The sequence below is a fragment of the Hylobates moloch genome, unplaced genomic scaffold (genome assembly GCF_009828535.3).
Source record: "Hylobates moloch isolate HMO894 unplaced genomic scaffold, HMol_V3 SCAFFOLD_23, whole genome shotgun sequence".
NCBI classification, from domain to species: Eukaryota; Metazoa; Chordata; class Mammalia; order Primates; family Hylobatidae; genus Hylobates; species Hylobates moloch.
The window spans coordinates 2,889,755-2,913,098 of record NW_026652298.1 but is presented as its reverse complement, the minus strand read 5'-3'; the positions used below and the strand labels follow the sequence as shown (position 1 = coordinate 2,913,098).

Here is a 23,344-nt window from a genome sequence, read left to right as displayed (position 1 = left end):
AAAAAAAAAAAAAAAAAAAAATTCTGCCACACTGGGAAATAAAGGAGTAGACATGGGCTGAGATTTGAAAATCTATTACCTGTATTTTTTTTGGTCATAGAATATGATTATAAACCTCAACTTTATTACTGACTTAAACAAGGTCACTAAAGCATTTCATGAAGAGTTCCTGATAATGGGCTACCAGATATCTAGGACTAGATACTATTCAGTAGCTGAAAATGATGGCAGAAAATATATGGGCAGCAATAGAAAAAGAATGTGACTAAACATTTTTAGCAATTTGATATATTTAGATTTAAAAAAAATCTGTGTAAATGGATGAATAGGTTGGATTTTAGGGAAAAAAATAGGCTGAGTTCAATTAGAGACTGAACTGTAACATGATAAATCAGAATCAAGTGACAAGTTTTATATACTATTTTAATAGCATAGAAAACAAAACCATAAAAACCTATTACCTATCGGTGAAACAACTGATAGAACATCTAATAACTTTTAAATCAAGTTTAGCCTAAAGCTGCCTCCTTACAAATTTTAAGTTTGGCCTAAAGGTTTCTCAACACACAGTGAACTGTAACCTAACTGCATGTGTAAATAGGCCGTAACCTACTCTTATAACAATCACTGTGTTGCAGCCCATCAAAGGCAGCCAACTGTTCAAACCTTGTTCAAGTAAGGTAAATACCAAGCTGTAACCAATCCAGCTGTTTCTGTACCTCATTTTCTTTTCCAATAATTTATTTGCTTTTTTTGTCCATAATTCTTTCACCACGTGGCAGCACTGGAGTCTCTTTGAACCTGTTCTGGTTGGGAGAGGGGCACAATTCACAAATTGTTCTTTGCTCATTTTAATTTGTCTAAAGTTTTTCTTTTGACACAATAAACTCTGATTCTGCCAGATGTTTCTGGGAAAATTGTTTTTCAGAAAAGGCAATGAACATTTTTGATAATTTGCTACTACACGTGTGTCTGGAGTTGGTTCCTTCCGGTGGGTTCTTGGTCTCGCTGCCTTCAAGAATGAAGCCTCAGACCTTCGCAGTGAGTGCTACAGCTCTTCAAGGTGGCATGGACCCAAAAAGTGAGCAGCACCAAGATTTATTGTGAAAAGCAAAATAACGAAGCTTCCACAGCGTGGAAGGGGACCCGAGCGGGTTGCCGCTGCTGGCTGTGGGGGGCCAGCTGTTATTCCTTTATTTGTCCCTGCCCACATCCTGCTGATTGGTCCATTTTACAGGGTGCTGATTGGTCCATTTTACAGAGTGCTGATTGGTGCATTTACAATCCTTTAGCTAGACACAGAGCGCTGATTGGTGCATTTTTACAGAGCGCTGATTGGTGCATTTAGAATCCTTTAGTTAGATGCAGAGCGTTTATTGGTGCATTTTTACAGAGTGCTGATTGGTGCATTTACAATCCTTTAGCTAGACACAGAGTGCTGATTGGTGCATTTATAATCCTCTAGCTAGACAGAAAAGTTCTCCAAGTCCCCATTTGACCCAGGAGGTCCAGCTGGCTTCACCTCTCACAAGCAACGTTATGTGTCTGATCTTCTAACAGAGCGTTCTGTGAAGGTCTGAGATGCTCCTACATTTCTAGTCTCATGGAATCTCATCTTTTTTCAATCCGAAAACAAAATGGAAATGTTTTTGCCTCAACTTGTTTTTTTTTCTTAACCAAATAGGATTCCTTATGGTAAAAATAACTGGGAAAATGGTGGCTCCAACTATGTTTTCACAAAAAATTGTAGCTTAAGTGAAATGCAAATGTTCATAAAGTCATTTTGTTATTATTAATAATTTATATACCATTGTGATGATTCATTGATTTAATTAATGAATTCATAAGAAAAGTAAAATCAAAGTCTATGGAATAAGCCTGGAATTTTTTGGTATCAGTTTTGCTTGCATATCCACAAATTATAGATGGGTCTGTATTTTGTAAAAAAAAAAAAAAAAAAGAACTGTGTCATATCTACAGCGTAATGAATAAACGACGTGAACAGAAACTTCACAGAGAAGTGCTCAATGAAAATATGAAAAGATTCACCTCATTAGGAATTAGAAAATAAAAAAATGAAAGCAAGGCAATATTATTGACATATATTTACTTGAATTTATCAACAAAATAACTGGTGAAACTGATAGGATTACAAATAATCAGATTATTGTTTATTTGTAAGAGATAGTTGCTCCTAAAATATTTCCTAAAATAAAGATTATGAAAAATATAAAGAAACCTGAATTGATATTTTGTAACTATATGTTCCCACTTTGGACAGTTTCCCTTTTTTTAACATTCTGATGTCATTTACATTTTATTTTATAATCATAATCCCATAATTGATATCTTAGTTTTATGTTTGAATGGATTAAAATCTCAATGCCAGTTTTTTTAGTTTTTCGTTTTTCCCATATTAATACCTTTATTGCTGAGTTATTTACTTTGATTACTCTTGATCGAGTGGACTTTTTGCCCAAGAAGGATTTTTAAGAACGGTTCTTGGGTATTGTGTTTTTTGAGTTTTTGCTGATTTAGGAGAATCATGCCCCACCAGTTTGGCTGTTATATTATGGGGTCATGCTTTCGTTCTCAGCCTTTTTTACACACTGCACATTGCCACCTGCTGGCATCAGATGCCACTGAGGAGTCTAAGGCCACTATCGTCATTCCCTTGTTTTTATGCCTGGGTGTGAATATAATTCTTTATCTTTTGTGTTTAGCAACTTTGGTATTCATTGCTCCTTGTCAATTTTTCCTATCAAGGACTCTCCAGCCTCACTTCTCAACACCTCCTTCTTTGCTGGAGGCACACCTGCCTTGCCAACTACTTGCCCTTCTGTGAACTTATTATGCTTCTTCATATCCCTATGGCTTGTCAGAGGCCAGTGAAATTTCTTCATGTTCTACTCCCACTCTTGTGATTTACTGCCACTATTCTAGCAGATTTATCTTCTCAGCATCTTCTCACTCCCCAGGCGACACAACCACTTTCTGCTTCCACCCTTGAAATGTAACACATATCTTTAGTATTACAGGGAATTATCACTCATATTTAAAACTCTCCTACCCAGGACTGTGAGCTCCAAGGAAAGGGACGTGTAACTTACATCCACTTAATGACGCAAGCAATTTAAAGCCAAGAGTTCTTGTTGGCAAGAATTGGGAAAGTTGGATGGACAGTATACAATTACCGAGCAGCCAATAAACAGGAAAAGTGATACAGTTCGAATGTTCTGACCAGGCGGATATTCTGTCTTTAAGAAACACCAATCATATACCTGTGAAAGAAAAATAACTCGGGCCCCTTCAAACTGGGAATTGCTCAGGGCAAATCTATCTCCTATTCTATTCAAGTCACCTCTTTTGCTGACAGAGATAGATGCATACTCTGATTGCCTCCTTTAGAAAGCCTTATCAGAAACTCAAAAGAATGCTACTATCTATTACCTACCTGTGACCTGGAAGCCCCCAGTTGGGGGGGGGCGGGGCTTGCTTTTAACAGTCTCCGCCTTTCTGGAAGGAACTAATGTACTTTTTACATATTGATTGATGTCTCCTGTCTCCCTAAAATGTATAAAACCAAGCTGTGCCCCGACCACCTTGGGCACATGTCCTCAGGACTTCCTGAGGCTGTGTCACGGGCATGTCCTCAACGTTGGCAAAATAAACTTTCTAAATTAACTGAGACCTGTCTCAAATTTTCGAGGTTCACATACCGTAGGTAAAAGTGTCAGAAGCCTAAAGGTGAGCCAGTGGAAAATCCTCAAGGCCCCTAAAAGGTTATTAGCTAATCCTCCATAACGCAGGCGGCAAGTGTCCAGGGGAGTCTGGCGTCAGCTCGCCTGCACCACGACCTCCCTCCTGGGGAGGACATGCATGATAAGCCCTTTCTCCATTTCCATTCTGATTGCTCGCTCTCACCACCACGGCCCATCTGCGAAGCAAAACTAATCCTGGCGTGGAACAGGCGCCTGAAGGAAACAGCCAGAGCCCGGCGCGGGGCGGAGCTGGTTGTGCGCATGCTCCGTGCAAGCGCGGGCGCAGGCGCAGGCGCAGGCGGGGCCTGAGCGCCGTCGAGTTGCGCCTGCGCTCCGGGTGGGCCCGTGCCTGCGCCTTTGCGGCTGTGATTCGGTCCAGCTGTCCCAGGCGGCATGGTGCCGTTGTGCCAGGTAAGGGTGGCGGGTGTCTGTGCGGGCCTGGGCGCGGAGCCCTCCTCGACTTGTTTCTCCCGCCCTTTCCCTCCACATACCCAGCCTTGGTCAGTCGGACCTCCCCACTAGCCCCCAACCTGGCCGGCGTCTCGGGTTCAGGGGCGCCCCCGCCCCCGTCCTAGGGCCCTTCCTGGCTCCGGGCTTTGCTGCCGCTGCCCCAGCGGAAGTCGGGTCCCCTCCAAGAACTCCTGTCCGCTCACGGCAGCAAGGACGGGCTCGTTCTGAAGGCGCCTCCACCTTTTGTGGCCACCTCTTTCCCAGATTATTCATTTTGTTGAACCTAAAATTTTAATCTAAAAAGAAACGCACCTCATGGAGAATTCTTATGAAGAACTGTGCTTCATCTGTGGATTTCCACACCCTTGATCATTTGCAAACCTGTAATTATTTCGTAAACAGTCGTTTGCACGGAGTGACAGGTGCCTATTTTACTTCGTCAGATCCCTTACATACCAGGCTGCTGGCACAAGTTTGTTCTAGCAAATTCCAGTCTGTCCTGTGTTTCAAACCTACTTGCTTCTGTAAATGTCAGATTTACTATGATGCATAACTTAATCCTTAGCGTCTGGGGACAATGTTATGCAGACCGGAATCTAAGGTGATTTGACAACCGTGAGAAACAGGTTTTTCGCTTATTTGTTCATTTATTTTATTTGTGTAACTCATCTCTTGACTCAGACATTTGTTCTTTGCTTACATATTTATAAAAGGTGCTATACTTTTATGTCAATTAAGGTAGGCTTAACGTGTTTTCCCAGAAGATAAATACTTAGGATTTTAATGATGGCACACTTAAGCTTGTAAAACTAAAAGGCATCCAGAAATTAGTCTGAATTGTATTTAAAACAACAAGTTTTCAGAATTTGAACTTATAGGTATACTGAAATTTTTTATGGGTTATTTAATTTTCTTTATAAAATTTGTCTTTGATTAAAGCAATACATTTGGAAAATGAGAAAACTGCTCAACATTGACAGTCAGAAAACGAGTATGAGTTGTTATTAAAAGCATTTTCTTTACTTTCAGGTTGAAGTATTGTATTTTGCAAAGAGTGCTGAAATAACAGGAGTTCGTTCAGAGACCATTTCTGTGCCGCAAGAAATAAAAGCATTGCAGCTGTGGAAGGAGATAGAAACTCGACATCCTGGGTAGTTAAAAATTTGTAGAATGCATATGAGTAACATTTAAATATTTTCAAAATACATAAATGATAAAAGTAAAAATAAGGTTAATTTCGATTTCCGTGCTTAATGTCAAAAAGAATCGTTAGTTGTATTTTTTTGGAACACCTGAAAAACTCTAAATGTGCACCGTATTTTAAGAAAGATTAAAGATATTTTACCCCAAAACACAGTGAATCCCAGAGGGACATGATTATATTCTCTTTGATAATTTACAAAACACTGCACATGTCACTTCTGCAGTTTTATAACATTAAATGAAATTGTTACAAATTCTGTTAAAAATGTGTGCTTTAAACATTTTGTTCTGCCCCTCTTTAGAGAGCTCAACATAGAAATTTCTAAGATTAAAAGAAAAATGAGTTACAACAAATCCTAGATGCTGCTGAATTTGAGTTTTTGTAATATTTAATTTTTTTTTCTGGTTCTTGCAAAACCTGTAATTTTACTTCTGTCATTCCCACTTCAAGTTCTTTTTGGAACAAAATATAAAAGTGACTTATTTGAGGGTGATTCAGGAATATTAATGGTGTCACTTAAGCTTGTATAGATGTTTAACCTGGAAGTCCTAGTTCTGTGTAAAAGATACTCCGCAATAAGTGTTTAAAACCAAACTACTTCATGATTTCATATCTTTTAAGTTGCTCTTACAGTGGCCTGATAATCAATGAAACACAGTGGGGTCTCCCATTCTGCTTTACCTGGAAGGTGACAGCTGGTCTTGTATACATTTTCACTGTGCTTGAAAAGAAAGCTCACCATTGTTCAGGTATAAAGGAACAGCTAATAAAGCTGTGTTGCAGGTGGCTTTATGACCTATGCTATCTTTTCATCTTTCTAAGCAACTTAATCCGTATTCGAATAGGATAATGTGTACAGGCATAGTTTATGGGCAGCTATACTTGTGCTTGAACACATGGATAGAAGGACCCTGGAAAGGCCATGTACTGATTGGAAACTTCTTTTGACCTGGTTTGAGTGTTGCCTCCAGTCTGGTGGGTTTTTTGTGCATTTTTTTGTTGTTTAATTCCCCAAGGCATACAACATCCAATAAAGAGTTGACAGCAGTTTAACGTATCTTTGTGATGTATAAGTATGTTCTTCAGTGGATATGTCCTTTCTCCATATACTATGTGTAAATTTAATTGGTAATTTTGCAGGTGATGCTTTATATAATTATATCTATGTAATATCTCTAATTGCAGCTGAAGCGATTTGAGGTCTATCATAGCGTTGATACTTTGAGTCATATTTTTTCCCCTTTAGATTGGCTGATGTTAGAAATCAGATAATACTTGCTGTTCGTCAAGAATATGTCGAGCTTGGAGATCAGCTCCTCCTGCTTCAACCTGGAGACGAAATTGCCGTTATCCCCCCCATTAGCGGAGGATAGTGCTTTTGAGCCATCTAGGTATGTGAGATTTGTTTTTCTTAATCAGTCGTGTGGGGAAGGATCATACAGATGATAAAGTGTATGTGGTTTGCTGTTAATGTATATTCTTTGTCAGTCTGTACCAAATCTTTATTGATGCAGCAACTCTTCATTGGTGCCAACAGGTTTATGAATACCACCATTTCTGCATCAAGTCTATTGTAAGCAGTTTAATTACAATAAACGTATCAGTTTCGTATGTTTCATTTAGCATAGTTTATTGAGATCTCATGTGTCAGGCACAGTGACATATTAATATCCATATTTTGCAGGTAGAAAAACAAATTCAGAGGACTTAAAAAACTTGCCTTTGATCACATAGCTAATCACATAGCTAATAAGTGAAAGAGCCAACTTAAAAAGAATTTATTTAACTTTTAAGTTCAGGGGAACTTGTATCATGGCAGTTTCTTGTACAAATTGTTTTGTCACCCAGGTATTAAGTCTAGTGCCCATCAGTTATTTTTTCGATCCTCTCCCTCCTCCCACCCTCCACCCTCAAGTAGGCTCCAATGTCTATGGTTCCCTTCTTTGTGTCCACGTGTACTCAATATTTCTCTCCCACTTATAAGTGAGAACATTTGGTATTTGGTTTTCTGTTCCCACATTAGTTGGCTAAGGATAATGGCCTCCAGCTCCATCCATGTCCCTGCAAAGGACTTGATCTCATTCTTATGGCTGCATAGTATTCCATGGTGTATATGTACCACATTTTCTTTATCCAGTCTACCACTGATGGGCATTTAGGTTGATTCCATGTCTTTGCTATTGTGAATAGTGCTGCAGCGAACATACGTGTGCATGTGTCTTTATGACAGAACGATTATATTTCTCTGGGTATATACTCAGTAATGGGATTGCTGGGTTGAATGGTATTTCAGTCTCTAGGCCACACTGTCTTCCACAATGATTGAACTAATTTACACTCTCTGCAGCAGTGTATAAGCATTCCTTTTTCTTCACATCCTTGTCAGCATCTGTTATTTTAATAATAGCTCTTCTGACTGGTGTGAGATGGTGGTATCTCATTGTGGTTTTGATTTGCATTTCTCTAATGATCAGTGATGTTGAGCTTTCTTTTCATATGATTGTCGGCCACATGTATGTCTTCTTTTGAAAAGTTCCTGTTCATGTCCTTTGTCCACTTTTAATGGGGTTGTTTTTTCTCATAAATTTAAAAAAATTCCTTAGAGATGCTGATGTTAGACCTTTGTCAGATGCATAGTTTGCAAAATTTTTCTCCCATTCTGTAGGTTGTCCAATCACTCTGTTGATAGCTTCCTTTGCTGTGCAGAAATTCTTTAGTTTAATTAGATCCCATTTGTTAATTTTTGGTTTTGCTGCAATTGCTTTTTGAGTCTTCTTTGTCATTAAATCTTTGCTTGTTCTTATGTCCAGAATGGTGTTGTCTAGATTGTCTTCCAGGGTTTTTCTAGTTTTTGGTTTTACATTTAAGTCTTTAATCCATTTTGAGTTAATATTTGTATATGGTATAAGGAAAGGGTCCAGTTTCAGTCTTCTGCACATGGCTAGCCAGTTATCCCAGCACCATTTATTGAATAAGGTATCCTTTCCCCATTGCTTGTTTTTGTAAGTTTGTTGAAGATCAGATAGTTGTAGGTGTGAAGCTTTATTTCTGGGTTCTGGGTTCTGTTTCATTTGTCTATGCATCCTGTTTTGTACCAGTCCCATGCTGTTTTGATTACTGTAGCCCTGTGGTATAGTTTGAAGTTGGGTAGCGTAATGCCTCCAGCTTTGTTCTTTTTGCTGAGGATTCAAGAGGTTTTTAAAAGACAACATTTGAACTCATATTATTGGACTGTCTGTGTACTTTTTTCCAACCACACTTGCTAATACTAGATAATAGCTCTCCTGGCCATGGAAAATGTAGAAAAATTGCACAGCTAATAATGCCTGAAAAGAAAGCTAACCATTGCCCAGGACTAAAGGAATAGCTTTATTGTTATGGCTGTGTTGCAGGTAGCTCTTTGACCCATGCTACCTTGTCATCTTTCTAAACAACTTAGTCCATATTCAGGTAGGATAATATACAAGAACCTTGTTCAGTATAGTGTGGAGAGTTCAGGCTTCTTATAAGTACAGACAGAATGAGACTTAATTTATTGTCAACTGAAGAACAAACAGTAGAAATTAACAGTCATCCCTGAATAAAAACTCTTGGTAAGTTAGGAATGAAAGAAGACTTTCTTAATTTGATAGGATTTTTATTCAAAATCAGGAGTAAATATCATACTTAATGGCAAAAACTTGGTTCCATTAAAGAAAGGAACAAGCCAAGGATGCCTTTTTATCTCTTTTCACCCATTTTTTTCCCCATCCTCCTGGAGGGCAATGCCACAAGAAATGAAGAATCAATCTGTAAAACAGATTGCCTCTCATGTCAACACTAGGCTTCTTTCTCAGGCCTACTATCTGGAAATAATAGAAGAATCTCTTGTCAGATATGTATCTCAATGCTGTTTAAAAACTGTGGTCACCATATCACCACCATGATTTCAAGAGGTTCTAAAAATGCAGTTTTTTGGAATTTGGAATTTATTCAGAAAACTATAGGCTGCCATTAAAGGGGTATTTGTGGTAATTACAACTGTTCTTTGAAAAGGTTACGAAGATTACTCAAGAGCATTGTGTGTTGCTTGAATGTGTTTCGCAGGACTGGTATTAATGCATTTTTAAAACCTGCCAGCTAGGTTTTAGTAGTCTTGTAAAATCAGAAGTTGTGGGAACTCAGTATGGTTTGAAGCTCATAGACCATATTTGTATTACCTATATTTTATTGCAAGAAAAAGAGGTGGAAGACACTTAGGTGGCTTGTGTAGCAGATGAAAAATCCTGGAATCCAGTGGTATATAAAGAATTGTGCTGTTTCCGTGGTGGAAAGGAGATAGGAAAAAGAACATTGGCTTAACTAAGACTCCTTGGTTGGAATTTCAGCACCTTGAGTGAGTTCCTTAACTTCTCTGAGCCTTCTTTCTCTCGTCTTTCAATTCAGATGAAACCTTACAGGATTAATAATTATATTCCTCATTGCCTGCAAGATTCTACCTACCTGTCCAGCCTCAGCCTGCCCAGTTCTCTTCGTTCATTCTAGGTTCTGGAGCACATCACACCCTTTCTTGTCCCAGTGGCTTGGCATTGGCCACTCCCTCTCTCTGCCTGGGGGCCTGTGCCCTGGTTTCTTTAGAAGACTTCCTCCTTATCTTTCAGGTTGCAACTTTTCATACAGCCTCTTGAGAGAAATCTCCCCCAGACCCCAGGTTCTGTCTCTGAAGCCTGTTTACGTCCATAAGTTATCCCTATTTGTAATTGTGAGTTTCTCCTGTAGTGCTTTGTTTCTCCTGTTTGAACGTAAGCACCCTGAGGAAAGGAGCTTGAGCTTCTTTCTCCCTGGTTGATATCTAGTGCCTGGCCCTAGTCTCTGGTCCTTAGTAAGTATGTGTAATGTTTGAGGAATTAAATGAGAAATGCATGGCAAAGGGCTTTGCAAAATACCTAGTAAATAAGTGTGCAGTTCATTCCCTTATTTCCTCTGTTACTTACCTGGGGTTTTGCCAGTTTGTGAAGGGAACCCAGTTCCAGTAGAATCACTGTCACTTCTGTTCTCCCTTTTTTGTTGGATAAAGAAAAAGGCAGCTTTAGGTGTGGTGCTTGGTACCATAGTGGTGAGAGGGGAAGGGCATGTAGGTGGAAGTGGCGATACCTCCACTGTATCTTGATGGGAGATATGAATAGCAATTACAGAATTTGGAATATATTGGCATTGAGATAGATTGTATTTTAGTGATCATGTTAATAATGGATTACTTTTTATGTCATTGCCTGATTCATTATGAATATTTATACACACAATTGAGTTTTGCTAATTTTTACACTTGCTTATTTTTATCCTTCAGATCAAATCATGCCTCCTAACACATTTAATGGTGGGAAAAAAAAGAAAAGAAACTTTATCTGAGGAATGTGAGCCCGTCAGATAAAACATTAAGAGGCACAGAAAGGCACTAGAATGAAATGGCAGTCATGTCACCCCCCCTTAAGCTGCATCATTACCTTTTTTTTCTTTTTTTTTTTTTTGAAATGGGGTGTCACTCTATCACCCAGACTGGAGTGCAGTGACGCGATGAATCTCAGCTCACTGCAACCTCCACCTCCCAAGCTCAAGCGATTCTCCTGCCTCAGCCTCCCAAGTAGTTGGGATTATAGATGTCTGCCACTACTGCCCGGCTAATTTTTGTATTTTTAGTAGAGACGGGGTTTCACCATGTTGGCCAAGCTGGTCTCAAACTCCTGACCCCAAATGATCCACCCGCCTTGGCCTCCCAGAGTGGTGGGATTACAGGTGTGAGCCACTGGTCCCTTGAAGCCACTTATTATGAGGGCTGCAGACTAGCTGAAGCTAAGAAACCATAAAATCCATATGCTGGACACTCTAACTTGTACCCACGCTGTAGTTCAACAGTGTACAGCCAATCAGTGATCAACATTATCTCTGTATGCCAATGAGAATTCTTGGTGAAACTTTGTATCATTGTGTCAGCCCACTTTTTGTTCCCTTTGCCTTTACAAACCTGCTTGCAACAAAGGCTGAGGGAGTGCTCCCCAAGGGAACTCCCCGAGGTATCTTGGAAGTATCCTGGGCCACTGTCCTTGATTTGGCTCATGTAAACTCTTTATATTTTGGCCACAGCCTCTTCCTTTTACATCGACATAATGTAGAAAAAAATATAAATTGAAAGAGCTTATAAGTTGTTGAGTGTTTTACCCCTAGGACTTTTGTTAAGATTTGTTAACGTATTATTTCTAGGAAAGATATGGATGAAGTTGAAGAGAAATCTAAAGATGTTATAAACTTTACTGCCGAGAAACTTTCAGTAGATGAAGTCTCACAGTTGGTGATGTCTCCGCTCTGTGGTGCAATATCCCTATTTGTAGGTGAGTTGTAATTTTCATTGCACTGTACAAGACAGTAGAAATTAGCATGTGCTTTCCATGTTCAGTGTTAACGGAAGAGTTTGAAATACTGAACTTTAAACCAAGATTACCGATGATGGTGGGTAGACTTTTTTTTTAGTTCTTGTTTTGTTTTAGTAACCTTCAAATTAACCTATATTAAATTACAAGGCATTTTGAAAAGTAGGATAAAAGTCATTGTTAGGAGAGAGAATTCTAGATTTTCCAAAATTGAAGGTAAAAATGTACTTGATAGTCCTGGGAACATAAATATTTTCCTTTTAAGTATCTGTTAGAAGAATAATTTTGCCTGGTTTGCCGGGTGAGTGTTCTTAATAAGCTTGCTTAATCAGTGCTGTTTTATTTCCTCGTCATCTTTGTGATGATCTGTTTTATTTTCCTAATCAAATTTTGTTTTTAGAAGATTTCAAGTAGTTTTAGAAGAATTGGTATGCTGCTTGTTTACTATTAAAAATATTCCTTTTTTATTAACATGCTATTTCTTTTGTAGGGAAAAACCTTATTTTAATTGTTTTCTTTTTCTTTCTTTTTTTTTTAATTTTTAAAGGGACTACAAGAAATAACTTTGAAGGGAAAAAAGTCATTAGCTTAGAATATGAAGCGTATCTACCCATGGCGGAAAATGAAGTCAGAAAGATTTGTAGTGACATTAGGCAGAAATGGCCGGTCAAACACATAGCAGTGTTCCATAGACTTGGGTATGATTTCCTTTATCACTTTAAAGGTTAAGTATAATTGTTTTCCATCTTTGTACTAACTCTGATTCTTGAATCTTTCTTAGGAATTCTGTATTACCATGAGAGGAATATTCATGTATTATTTTTGGAGGACAATAGGGATGGCTGTTAGTACCTTTAGTGCCTGCCTAGTGGGTTTTGATATTGGGAGAGCTCTTGTTGCCTCTGTTGCTGTAACAAAGTGCACCTGTGCCAAGACTTACAGGCCCTATGACAATCTGTGACAGATTCTTATTTGATATAAGTGCCTCTGAAAGTCATTAAAGTGGTTTGCCTTTTTGTACCCCGAAAAAGAGAAGAGTTCTTGGCTTTAAAAAGAAGCCAGTAATTGAGACTATATCTATCATACTCTGCTAGTTACTAGTTTGTTATTGATAACCAGTGGTTTTATTAATGGTTAATATTGTCACTCCTATTACTTGATATGTATGATTTAAAATTTTGTATTATACTCCTTAGGACATAACTTTGTATTTCTAGGCATTACTTGGCACTGTGCCTTGTTGAGTCAGATGTGTGCTGTATCAATGAAAGGATTTTCCGATTTTCCTTGGTGCCCATCAGGAGGGTTTACTGGATAGATTCTAACAAATTAGCTGTAGCATCAGCCTCATCTGCTGCCTCTGCTGAATGCTACTGCAATTAATTACCCTTTTCTAACAAATTAGCTGTAGCATCAGCCTTATCTGCTGCCTCTGCTGAATGCTACTGCAATTAATTACTCTTTTCTAACTGTATGTTTACGTAAAATAGAACTACAATATAATTCTAAGACTGCATACCTGGAATTTTTTTCATCTGTCTAGCAGATTCTTTAACACGTAGATTCAGAGATGATGGTGATTTTTTTCTCTTCATCTTGTTAAAGCTTGGTTCCAGTGTCAGAAGCAAGCATAATCATTGCTGTGTCCTCAGCCCACAGAGCTGCATCTCTTGAAGCTGTGAGCTATGCCATTGATACTTTAAAAGCCAAGGTGCCCATATGGAAAAAGGTAAGTTAAGAAAATAACACATTTTACCATGTGGACCTGATTTTTCTCAGGAATTTTTAGATAAAAACCCCTATATTTATGGACTTTTTACTGACTATAGTATCTTGTTTTCTTTATCTGTGAAATATCTTCTTTCCAAGATTTGTTAAGCATGAAAAATATGTGCCCCAAAGAATGCATGGCACACAGTAAGCCTCAATGAGTGGTAACAGTGAGAATTCCTAGTCTGGACTGTTGGAGGGGTTCATATATGAGGTTATTTCCCTTAGATTATAATTCCCTTGAATTAGAGGGTCTTTCTGTTGGAGAGTGAGAATAATGCATTAGCTATTTAGGTAATGGCTAAAATAGAAATTCTTTAAAGTGAAAGAGGCTTTTCCTAGAGGTCCTTTTTAGGGAAGAAAAAAAAAAAGGTGACATACTGCTCCCTCTGAGAAAATGCAGTGAGTGGATTTAAAAACAGAAATAGGAACTTCTGGCATGTTTTCTGTCAATAAGGGCAAGTAATTCTCTGGTTAAATAGAACATTCTGTTGGGATGAAAAGGCCCAACTCCCTAGTTTCTCCCCTGGTATAGTAACATTAACAGTGGGATTGTTCTATGGTTGCACATTCAATGTCTAGAATGGTCTACAATTGCCTACAGCGTTGTGGTTGACAGAGAGCTGAGGAGTTAATGAACAGCTCAGTAGATCAAAAGACCAGAGCAGAGAGCCAAGGCTTTTAAAGGGCACTTCTCCCCTCCTTCCCAGGGGACCTGCCTCAGTCAGTGGTAGAAAGAAGCAAGTTGAACTCATAACCAGGGCCTGGGAAATATGGTGACCATGTTTTCAGAATAAAATTGAAGCCCATTGTTATAAGAGAATACGTAGGGATTAGAGGATAGAATATGTGAAAGGAAACTTAGTGAAGCTCAGATATATTGTTCCCTTGCTATGAACAAGGCTGACACAATTTTGATAGAACAGGAGGCAGGCCCCCAGAGAGGGAGAGGTAGGAAGAGCATTCTAAGATCAGCTGCAAGCCTGGGAGGCAGGGGTAGCTTTCTTTACCAGGGAGGAAAGGGTGCACAGTCAGTGGACAGAAAGTAGATGGGAGCAACCCCAGAAATACAGGTAATGAGCAGGAGTTGGGGCATATTCTTGTTTTCATGCTTTGAGGACTAGCTGGGCTTCGTATTTTGCTTTTGTTTGTCCATAGAGAGTCCGAGGAAGTGCAGGAGTTCAGAGGACAGTTGAATTTGAATTCCTCTCCCTGCAGAAATGGAATGTGACTAGAGAGTGAGAGGAGAAATTGATATGTTCTCCTTACCCCTCCTTTCCACAAACTATCTAACTTCTAGGCTGGTTCTAGTCTCGGCCTGTGCTTTGAGATCATCTGTGATATAGGGAAGGGTGGCAGGTAGGTAGAGTGCGTATGTCAAAGAACAGCTCATACCAGAGGGCAGCTCAAACTTGTTTAAGAACTTCTGAGAGGTGATCACTTAATTCAACAGCTAATGAAGATATTTGCCTTTGGAAAAACATATTTAGAAATGTTGAAGTAGTAGGTATGTTTGGAAAGAAAAAAATGTTTAAAACTAAAGACTTTCTATCTTCCCCTATGTAACCTTGCCTATGATGTCTCTCGTCATGATTGTTAAAAGAGGAGCCATTGAAATAGATGTGCTATTCATTTGTCTGATTTATTCAAATATATTTTATATTCATATATTAGAATGGTCTATTTTTAATACCGGTTATGATTTTGTTTTTTAGGAAATATACGAAGAGTCATCATCTTGGAAAGGAAACAAAGAGTGCTTTTGGGCATCCAGCAATTAATCTCTTATGTTTTTAGGGCATGCAATCTTAACTTTGTTAAACTATTATTATTGATCACATTTTGATTTTTTTCTCTCCACATCAGGGTAGTTTACTGAAGCACAATCTCTTATGTTATACTAGTGGGACAAAAGGGAGAAAAAGGAAGCAAGATGTAGGATGTAGGATGAAGGGTTATTTAAAATGGAACTAAAGATAGAAGGAGGACTGTAGGAAGAAATGGAATAATTTAAATGTGAGGAAAGATATCTGTGGTAGACATGTCCTTCCATGGCTAATTTCTAATTGTAACTCAACACACATTGAGGTACTGGCCCTCCTCAGTGACTTTAACTAGCTCAGAAACATACTCCCCCACCAACCCCACCTCACCCCCAGCCCCGTCCCGGTTCAGGGAGAGCATTGTTATTAAGGATGCATGACAGGAATGTTGGCAGAACTGGAAAGTATTAAATCATTATCAGACAGTCTTGATATTATATATTTTCAGAAATATATTAAAAATAATAAACTAAAACCCATGATTTCAAAAGTTTAAAAAGAGTATTTTTTTTTTAAATTGCCAAAAATAGTTCTCATTATGGAGATCTCTGGGATTTCAGAATCTATAATCTTACCAGGAAACTTTTTGTTTTTTATTAGTTGTTAATTTTGTATCAATATACAAATCAGCACAAAATTGTCATAAAGCTAACTAGCAACAAGGTGGTTTGTGTTGAAATGTTTAGGTAAACAATGCCCCAATTTTTAATTGGTTAAGCTTTATAGTATTTTGATAGACTTGTATATATAAGTCCCATATAGTTCTTAAAAAATTTTTTTCCAGCTTTATTTAGGTATACTTGACAAAAATTGTATATATTTAAAGTATACAATGTGATTTTTGATACACATATACATTGTGAGGTGATTGCCATAATCCAACTAATTAACATATTCCTCAGCTCACATAGTCCCCTCTTTTGTGTGGTGAGAATATTTACGATCTACTGTCAGCAAATTTCAAGTAAACACGTAGCTCATAAAATAATAAAATACCGGCAAAATTTGGGCAGTTGGCATCATCACAAAATTTGCATTATGCATATTAAGAACAAAAGCCATACTTTCAGACACTTAGATTGAAGGATTTTTTTCTTATGTCTGGGACAAATAAGAAACCTAGTAATCCTATTTGTTATATGTAGTGAAAACATCTTTTACCTAAGGAACCCATGTATTCAACAAATATTTATTGAATGCCTGTTTTGTGCCAGGCACCCACCCAGTGATCTTTTTCTGCCAACCTAAAATACCTTGGGGAACACTCTGCATCTTATCTGTGGCTGGGACCCACAGGACAGCCACACTGACTTTAGGAATCACCTGGTTACATCAGTTGATGCTTGTTCATTAGTCCGTCTGGAGAGATTGGGCCAGAAGGATACTGGAAGGGCAGACAAACCCTCTGCCTACTTCCTGTGCCGTGTTCGGGTTGCCTGTTTGGTCTCAGCCTTACCTTCACAGTTCAGTGTCACTCTGCTTGCCATCGAGCTTCAGCCTGTCCCCATTGGAGAGAAGGGGTGAGTGTTGGTTGTTGCATTATATCTGAAAGCACATTATCATGGGGTTACTGGGTCACTAGACATTTCTAGGATTTTGGACATAGGTTGTTAAATGGAGATTTATTATGTCATATGCAATGTTGATAGGTATATGTGGATTTCAAGACTTTCCTACTTAGATATTTCTTTAGAAGTTCCTTATTGAGGGTAATGATGTTTTTAAAGAACATAGGACATTCTTTATGTTTTAAAAGAATCATGCCTTCATTAAGTAGGCTTTATTCTAATTTTGGAACTGAGACTGTTAGCTTTTAAAGTCTCCAATAGAGAGGTTAAGGAGTTAACCCAGGGCATGCCAGAACTGGGATTGAATGACCTTGAAAGATTTTAGTGCATTGCACTTGACTTAGATAGGATCTTTACTGACCCTTGCCTACTTAGGAGTGGCAGAGTTAATTGGTGGTTCAGATATTAAGGGGCTACTATCACTCTGATATGTAGCTTTTCTATCTCTGTAACTTAGCTTCAAGTAACTAGAAGAGTAATCTAAAAAAAAAATTAGCCTTTAATCAGATTGCCTGCAGTGTTTCATGTCACTTTAAAGCCGTGACTTTGCATGATTGCTAGGTAAGTTCACTTAAGAAATAGGAAATTCAAATTATTTATGTTTCAAGTATTTTTGAACAGGTGGTAAAAGGAAATTGATTTTTATCATCTTTGAATGAAAGTAACAGCAGATATTCAATGAGTGACTTATTTTGTGGACATTTTTGTCCTTTGGATATGATGTATAGAGTCACAATATATTTTCAGCCTTTTTTGAGAAATAAGTGATTTAGACATCTTACACAGTTATTGAGCACCTGGTATGGTAAAGATCTCTCTTAAGAATGATTTGTGTGATGTAGTTAGGTGAATCATCCAGCAGAGGGCGGTAGAGCCAGAGCCATAGTAAAAGTTATAGTAAAGTTGCTTTTAGCAACTTGAGTCTTAGATTTAATTTTGCATAGAACCAAAAGTTCAGTTTAGTAGCCATTTTCTTTAAAGTCAGGCTGTAGTGGTTCCTAAATGAAAATTAGGCCCTGATTTTGTGTAAGATGATGTCCAATCTTTGACACCTTAAAAATATTAAAAGATTATGATAGGATGAGGAAGGAGTTTTTGAAAATGCAATTTGTAGTTTTTAACAAGTGATGTAGAATAAATAAGAAGTACTTTTTAAAAAGTAAGTATAAAATTATTTTCCAGTTAACTCTATGGGACATAAATGATTGCTTTAATACAGGTCTTTAACAGCATTTCCTAACCTGCTCTGTGAAAAAACAAAGAAATAAAACTTAGTGCTCTTTTTCTCTAATATTTTATTTTACTTTTTAAGAGCTGGGAGCGGGGGTCTCGTGTTGCTGGCCTTGAACTCCTGGATTCAAAGGATCCTCCCTGCCTCAGCCTCCCAAGTAGCTGCAATTCCCACATTCAGCTCTCCAAGATTGTATTTTAATGTGAGATATATAGCAGACACACTTATTGATGGTTGTGCTGCAGTGAGCTGCCCTCCTGAGATGACTTAGCACACCTGCGATGGGCAGGGAGGCATGTGAGAGAGCGCCGCAGACATGAATGGAGATGCAGGTGCATCGCTATTTATGGCAGCACACACACACTTTCCACCCTGTCTTTGTATTACTCTGCCATCTGTACAGCGATGGCAGTCTGTGAGCCCAACGTGTACTTACTTTATAACTTCAGCATATTTATTTCAGCATATTTACTCTTTAAAAATATTTAAACCTTCCTGCTTATTATGATTTATTTTAAACTATGCAGATGTCTCTGCTTTTGCACGTTGCAGCAGTTTGGCTGATTTGTTTTCCCCTTTCTATTCCAAGCACACATTTTATTTCAAGAGGTAAGCTTTAGAGCAGTGCTTCTCAACTTCAATGCAATATGAATCACCTGGGGATGCTGTGGAACTTACAATTTGACTTGACTAGTTTTGAGTGGCCCCTGAGAGCTGTGTTTTTAACAGGCTCCAGGTGATGCAGCACCATCTGTCCCTGGGCCGCACTTTGAGGAGCAATGCTTTACACTGTCTCAAAACTTCAAAGGTAGTTTAAGAGTCTTACAAAAGACCTTGTGGTCACTGCTAGAAACATAGACTGGACACTTATGGCAAATTATAGCCTCAGTCGTCTTGGATGTGAGCAAAGTGAGTGTATAAGATAAAAATAGTAAAATATATAACTTGTAAAAGCCCAAAGAAAATAGCTTTATTTTCAAAACAATTGTAACAATATTCAATAATGCGGTATGAGAAAAGTGGCTTACAATTAATGAAACTTTTCTGCTTGTTATACTTGGATATGAGAAAAACTATTAACTATGTTGACTACAATTTAATTTTTCTCATAAATCAAATGAATTCTGCAACTTTTTGTACAAACATGCATTTATTTTTACAGTTTTTGTGGAAAGTAAAGAGGCAAAACACATTTAATCAAAAACATCAAACACCACATTTGAAAAAAGACTTATCTATTATGTATAAAGGAAAATATCCAAGACAATTTCTTTAAAATATATACAATTCTAACATAGTTATGCAATATATACATTCATATTTTGACTTAATCTGCCAAAATAAACAGGTACATATGAAAATGTATTTACATAATGGCTACAATTTCAGTCTTTAGAGTTCAAAGAAATGTTAATATTTCCACCTATTTCACACTTTTCCCCCATGTTTCTCATGCACCTCTAGAGGTTTAAATTAACCTTTCAAATTGATGAAAATGGGTATGCCTGAATGTACACAAAAGGGTATAGTCCTACAAAGTTGTTTATAAATTGTTTTATGTGTGCAAATTGAAATACTAAGGATGGATCAGGGATCTCAGTTTAAGGAATCCTGCCTTCCGTATGATGATGTCTTAATTTTTGAGATTTTCATATATTGGTTTATAGCTATATATCGGGACAGGTAAATACGTTATAAAATTATAACCTTTATAATTTTAGTGTAATCACTTGTGTGACTAATAAATTGGCTTTAGTTTTCTTTACTCTTCACAGTTTTAACAGATAACTATTTTACAAAAATAACATTGCTAGGTAGAAAAATTTCTGTTCAGTTAGGAGTTCTTATTTTGCTGCTGAAACGAGTCATGCACAATTTTAAATCTGTGTAGTTTCTTCATAAGCTATTTTACTATCTTACTATTTTATAAGCCTTGTGTGGCAGTCAAGTTTTTACCACATTCTATAGACCTTGTCTGTACACCATTTATGAAATGGAAATTTGAATATGACATCTTTTATGCCCTCTCCTTACTTTTAAAGCAAAAATATTGTTGAATAGGAACACATAGCTTTTATTTAAACAATGTTTTTCCCCCTAAATTTCTTGTATGAATACTCACCTTTGCTTAAAAGTGCTTGAGAAATACTGCCCCCCCAGGAGGCATTTGACAATGTCTGGAGCCATTTTTGGATTGTCATGACTGCAGGGGGAGGATGCTCTGGCATCGGGTAGCTAGAGGCCAGGGATGCTGCTAAACATATGCTAAACGTCATACCTTCTAGGACAGGGCTGCTGTCCTACAAGGTACAGGACAGCCCCTGCAAGGAAGAATCACCTGGCCCCAAATGACAGTAGCGCCCAGGTTGAGAGACCCTGCCCTGGTGTGATAAATGGTGCAGAGACAAGTGGCTAATGGTTTATAGTAATTCAAATACTCCCCGGAAACAGTGTAAACTAGGCTGATTACCTAAGGCAAGGCTAACCAAAGCTTTCAAGTTCCGTATATGTATGTTTAGCACTTATTTAAGGAAGTACTCACCTAAAGAAGGTGAGACAGAGTAAAAGGAAGGATGTGCTATAATTCTTTGTATAGCACATTGAAAAGCTAGTATTTACATATACAGTACTAACTTTTTTTTTTGAGACAGAGTCTTGCCCTGTCACCCAGGCTGGAGTGCAATGGCGCGATCTCGGCTCACTGAAACCTGGGTTCAAGTGATTCTCCTGCCTCAGCTTCCCGAGTAACTGGGATTACAGGCACCTGCTACTATGCCTAGCTAATTTTTGTATTATTAGTAGAGATGGGGTTTCACCATGTTGGCCAGGCTAGTCTCAAACTCCTGACCTTGTGATCCACTGGCCTCAGCCTCCCAAAGTGTTGGGATTACAGGTGTGAGCCACCGTGCCTGGCCACATTGTTTTTTTAAATAGTCATTTTTTTGAGACAGGGTCTTGCTATGTTGCTTAGGCTGGACTTGAACTCCTGGGCTCAAGTGATCTTCCTGTCTCAGTCTCTCAAGTAGCTGGAGCTTCAGGTACACATCAGCACCACTAGCTGTTAAATATTCTTTATCAAGCTAATGACTAGTTTCTCCAGTCTTTTTTTTTTTTTTTTAAATAAAATTTTGTTGGAATGAAACAGCAAATTCTCACAGCTGTTAAAAGAATTGCACTCTGGCATACCTAACTGGAGAATACCATGCTGTTTTTTCTATAAACCCCTGGCACTTTATGCCTTTTTTGTTTGTTTGTTTTGTGTTGTCAACTACAAAGTAATTCTGTAAACAGTACAGATAGCCCTGGACTGCCAACACAGGGGCCAGGCCGGGATAGTCAAGGTTGTCCATATGCATATGGGCAGATAACCTGTTTTCCTCTGACACTTTTTTCCAAGTCAAATTCTTGGAGGATTGTGTATTTGTATTATAGGAAGTCTAGATCATAGACTTTTAAAACTAAAAGCATCACTGCTGAACGCCAGCTCAGTCTTCCCATTTTATAATGAGGCCTCTGAAGTTTATAGAGGTCAAGGACTTGTCCAAAGCTTTAGATATGTAGTGTCTGTGCCCTTTTCCTCTAAGTTTCTCCTAGAGAATGTGGGGGCTCAGGAACAGAGAAAATAAGGTGCAAAAAGTAGAAATGGGTGGTGTTTCTCAAAGTGTGATCCTTCTGCATCCTAGTGACTGGGGTGCCTGTTAAAATGCAGATTGCTGGGCCTTATCCCAACCTGACCAAATCATCTCAGGATCTACCTTTTGAACAAACTTGCCTAGGTCAAATTCACTCTTAGGGAAGTTTAAGTACTTCAGAAACAAGATAGCCACAGAAGGTGCACCTGCTAATTTGGTGGCTTCCAATGCCTCATCTGTAACTTCTCATGAAATCCTGAGATGTTTTACTTTACATTGTTTACATCCCCTAACATTCCAACATTTAGAAATTCACTCGAGCTTATTTTTCTTACTTGTTTAGCACTAAATGAAAATAGCTCCCTGAAGTTAAGGAGTTTATATACAGTAATTCATGCAAGTGTGTAAATTAAACAGATGACTTCCCCCCTAATATCTAATGCACAGCAGCTGTCCTGAAGGAGTGGGAACTTTGGGTGAGGGGTAAAGGAGGGGATAACTTTGGGCCGCTGGAGAGAAAGTCAGGCTGTAGAGGGCTTCTATAGTAATGGTACCACCAGGAGGTGGGAGAGTGGTTCAGTAAGGGAGGAGGAAGGTTGCCAAAGAAATTACTCATCTTTCAAAAATTCACTAGGTTACTGCCAGTCAGCCAAACAAGTCCTAAAAGAGAACTGTTGTGCCTCCTAAAAGAGAAAGGAAATTTCCTCCTTTTCCTTCCTCTGGCACAGGATGGGCCTCTAGCAGATGGGATTTTACATAACTGTTATATTCTGAGTTTTAAACAAAATTTTATGCCTTAGTCTCTATATCGCCCCCTCTCCTAACTTAAATGGACATATAGGAGGTATACTCTAAGCTCAGTTATTCAAGCATGTTTTGATCATTAGAGCAAGATGGGATGTGGAAGGGGCAGCCGTGGTCTAAAAGGAACCAACAACAAATTTTACCTAGTTTATAAATAAAATTATCACTTGGAATTATCATCTGTGGCAACTTTGGATGAGCAGCATAAATTGAAAAAACCTGTGTTTTGTTTTCCCCTCTTGTTAACACGATAGTCATTAAAATATACACAAGTGGAAGTACTTACATATCAGGCACTTCCACTTTTGTAGTTGCTGTTTAAAGACAAATATTTTAAAGAGAACAGTTTTCCCCCTTAAAATCTGAGAATATCATATTTTTCTTTAAAAGTTGTCATGCTTGGAAGCATTTCATGTTTCTGACACAATGCACATTAGAATGTAAACTCTGGGCCAGCCAGTTTAAAAATATTTTTTTCCCCATCGTATAAAATAAGTATTTTCCCCATTATATCCCTACCTGCCCCCCCGCACCTCCCCCACACCCCACAATTTCTTCATTCCAAACTGACCTGCAGTTTTCTCTTAAAATACCAGGTTAGTTTACCTATGACATGATAAAAAAAAACATGGGATTTAAAAAGAAATCCATTCATGCAAACAGCAAACCCTGGCTGGGATGCTGCCAGTTCCCACTG

General features: G+C 38.2%; 1 protein-coding gene across 3 annotated transcripts; it reads left to right on the top strand.

Annotated features, from left to right (window-relative positions):
- The first annotated feature begins 4,666 nt into the window (after positions 1–4,666).
- MOCS2 (molybdenum cofactor synthesis 2) lies at positions 4,667–15,902 on the top strand. 3 transcript variants are annotated; one of them, XM_058433980.1, is made up of 8 exons: positions 4,667–4,812; positions 5,241–5,362; positions 6,662–6,806; positions 10,056–10,133; positions 11,653–11,780; positions 12,367–12,517; positions 13,425–13,548; positions 15,305–15,902. In XM_058433980.1, exons 3-8 carry the CDS (start codon positions 6,709–6,711, stop codon positions 15,368–15,370), a joined length of 645 nt encoding a protein of 214 aa, XP_058289963.1. In that variant the 5' UTR covers positions 4,667–4,812; positions 5,241–5,362; positions 6,662–6,708; the 3' UTR covers positions 15,371–15,902. The 3 variants fall into 3 exon arrangements, with proteins under 3 accessions (XP_058289963.1, XP_058289966.1, XP_058289965.1); XM_058433983.1 differs by lacking the exon at positions 10,056–10,133 and having other exon boundaries at positions 4,669–4,812; XM_058433982.1 differs by lacking the exons at positions 4,667–4,812; positions 5,241–5,362 and adding an exon at positions 5,956–6,390.
- The last annotated feature ends 7,442 nt before the right edge of the window (positions 15,903–23,344 follow it).

Bases quoted from the DNA above. Each gene is read 5' to 3' on its own strand.
- MOCS2 (XM_058433980.1), top strand. From the start codon at position 6,709: ATGTCGAGCTTGGAGATCAGCTCCTCCTGCTTCAACCTGGAGACGAAA. The intron at 6,807-10,055 runs GTATGTGAGATT...CTTATCTTTCAG, and splicing joins AGTGCTTTTGAGCCATCTAG to GTTGCAACTTTTCATACAGC. The intron at 10,134-11,652 runs ATAAGTTATCCC...TATTATTTCTAG, and splicing joins TCTGAAGCCTGTTTACGTCC to GAAAGATATGGATGAAGTTG.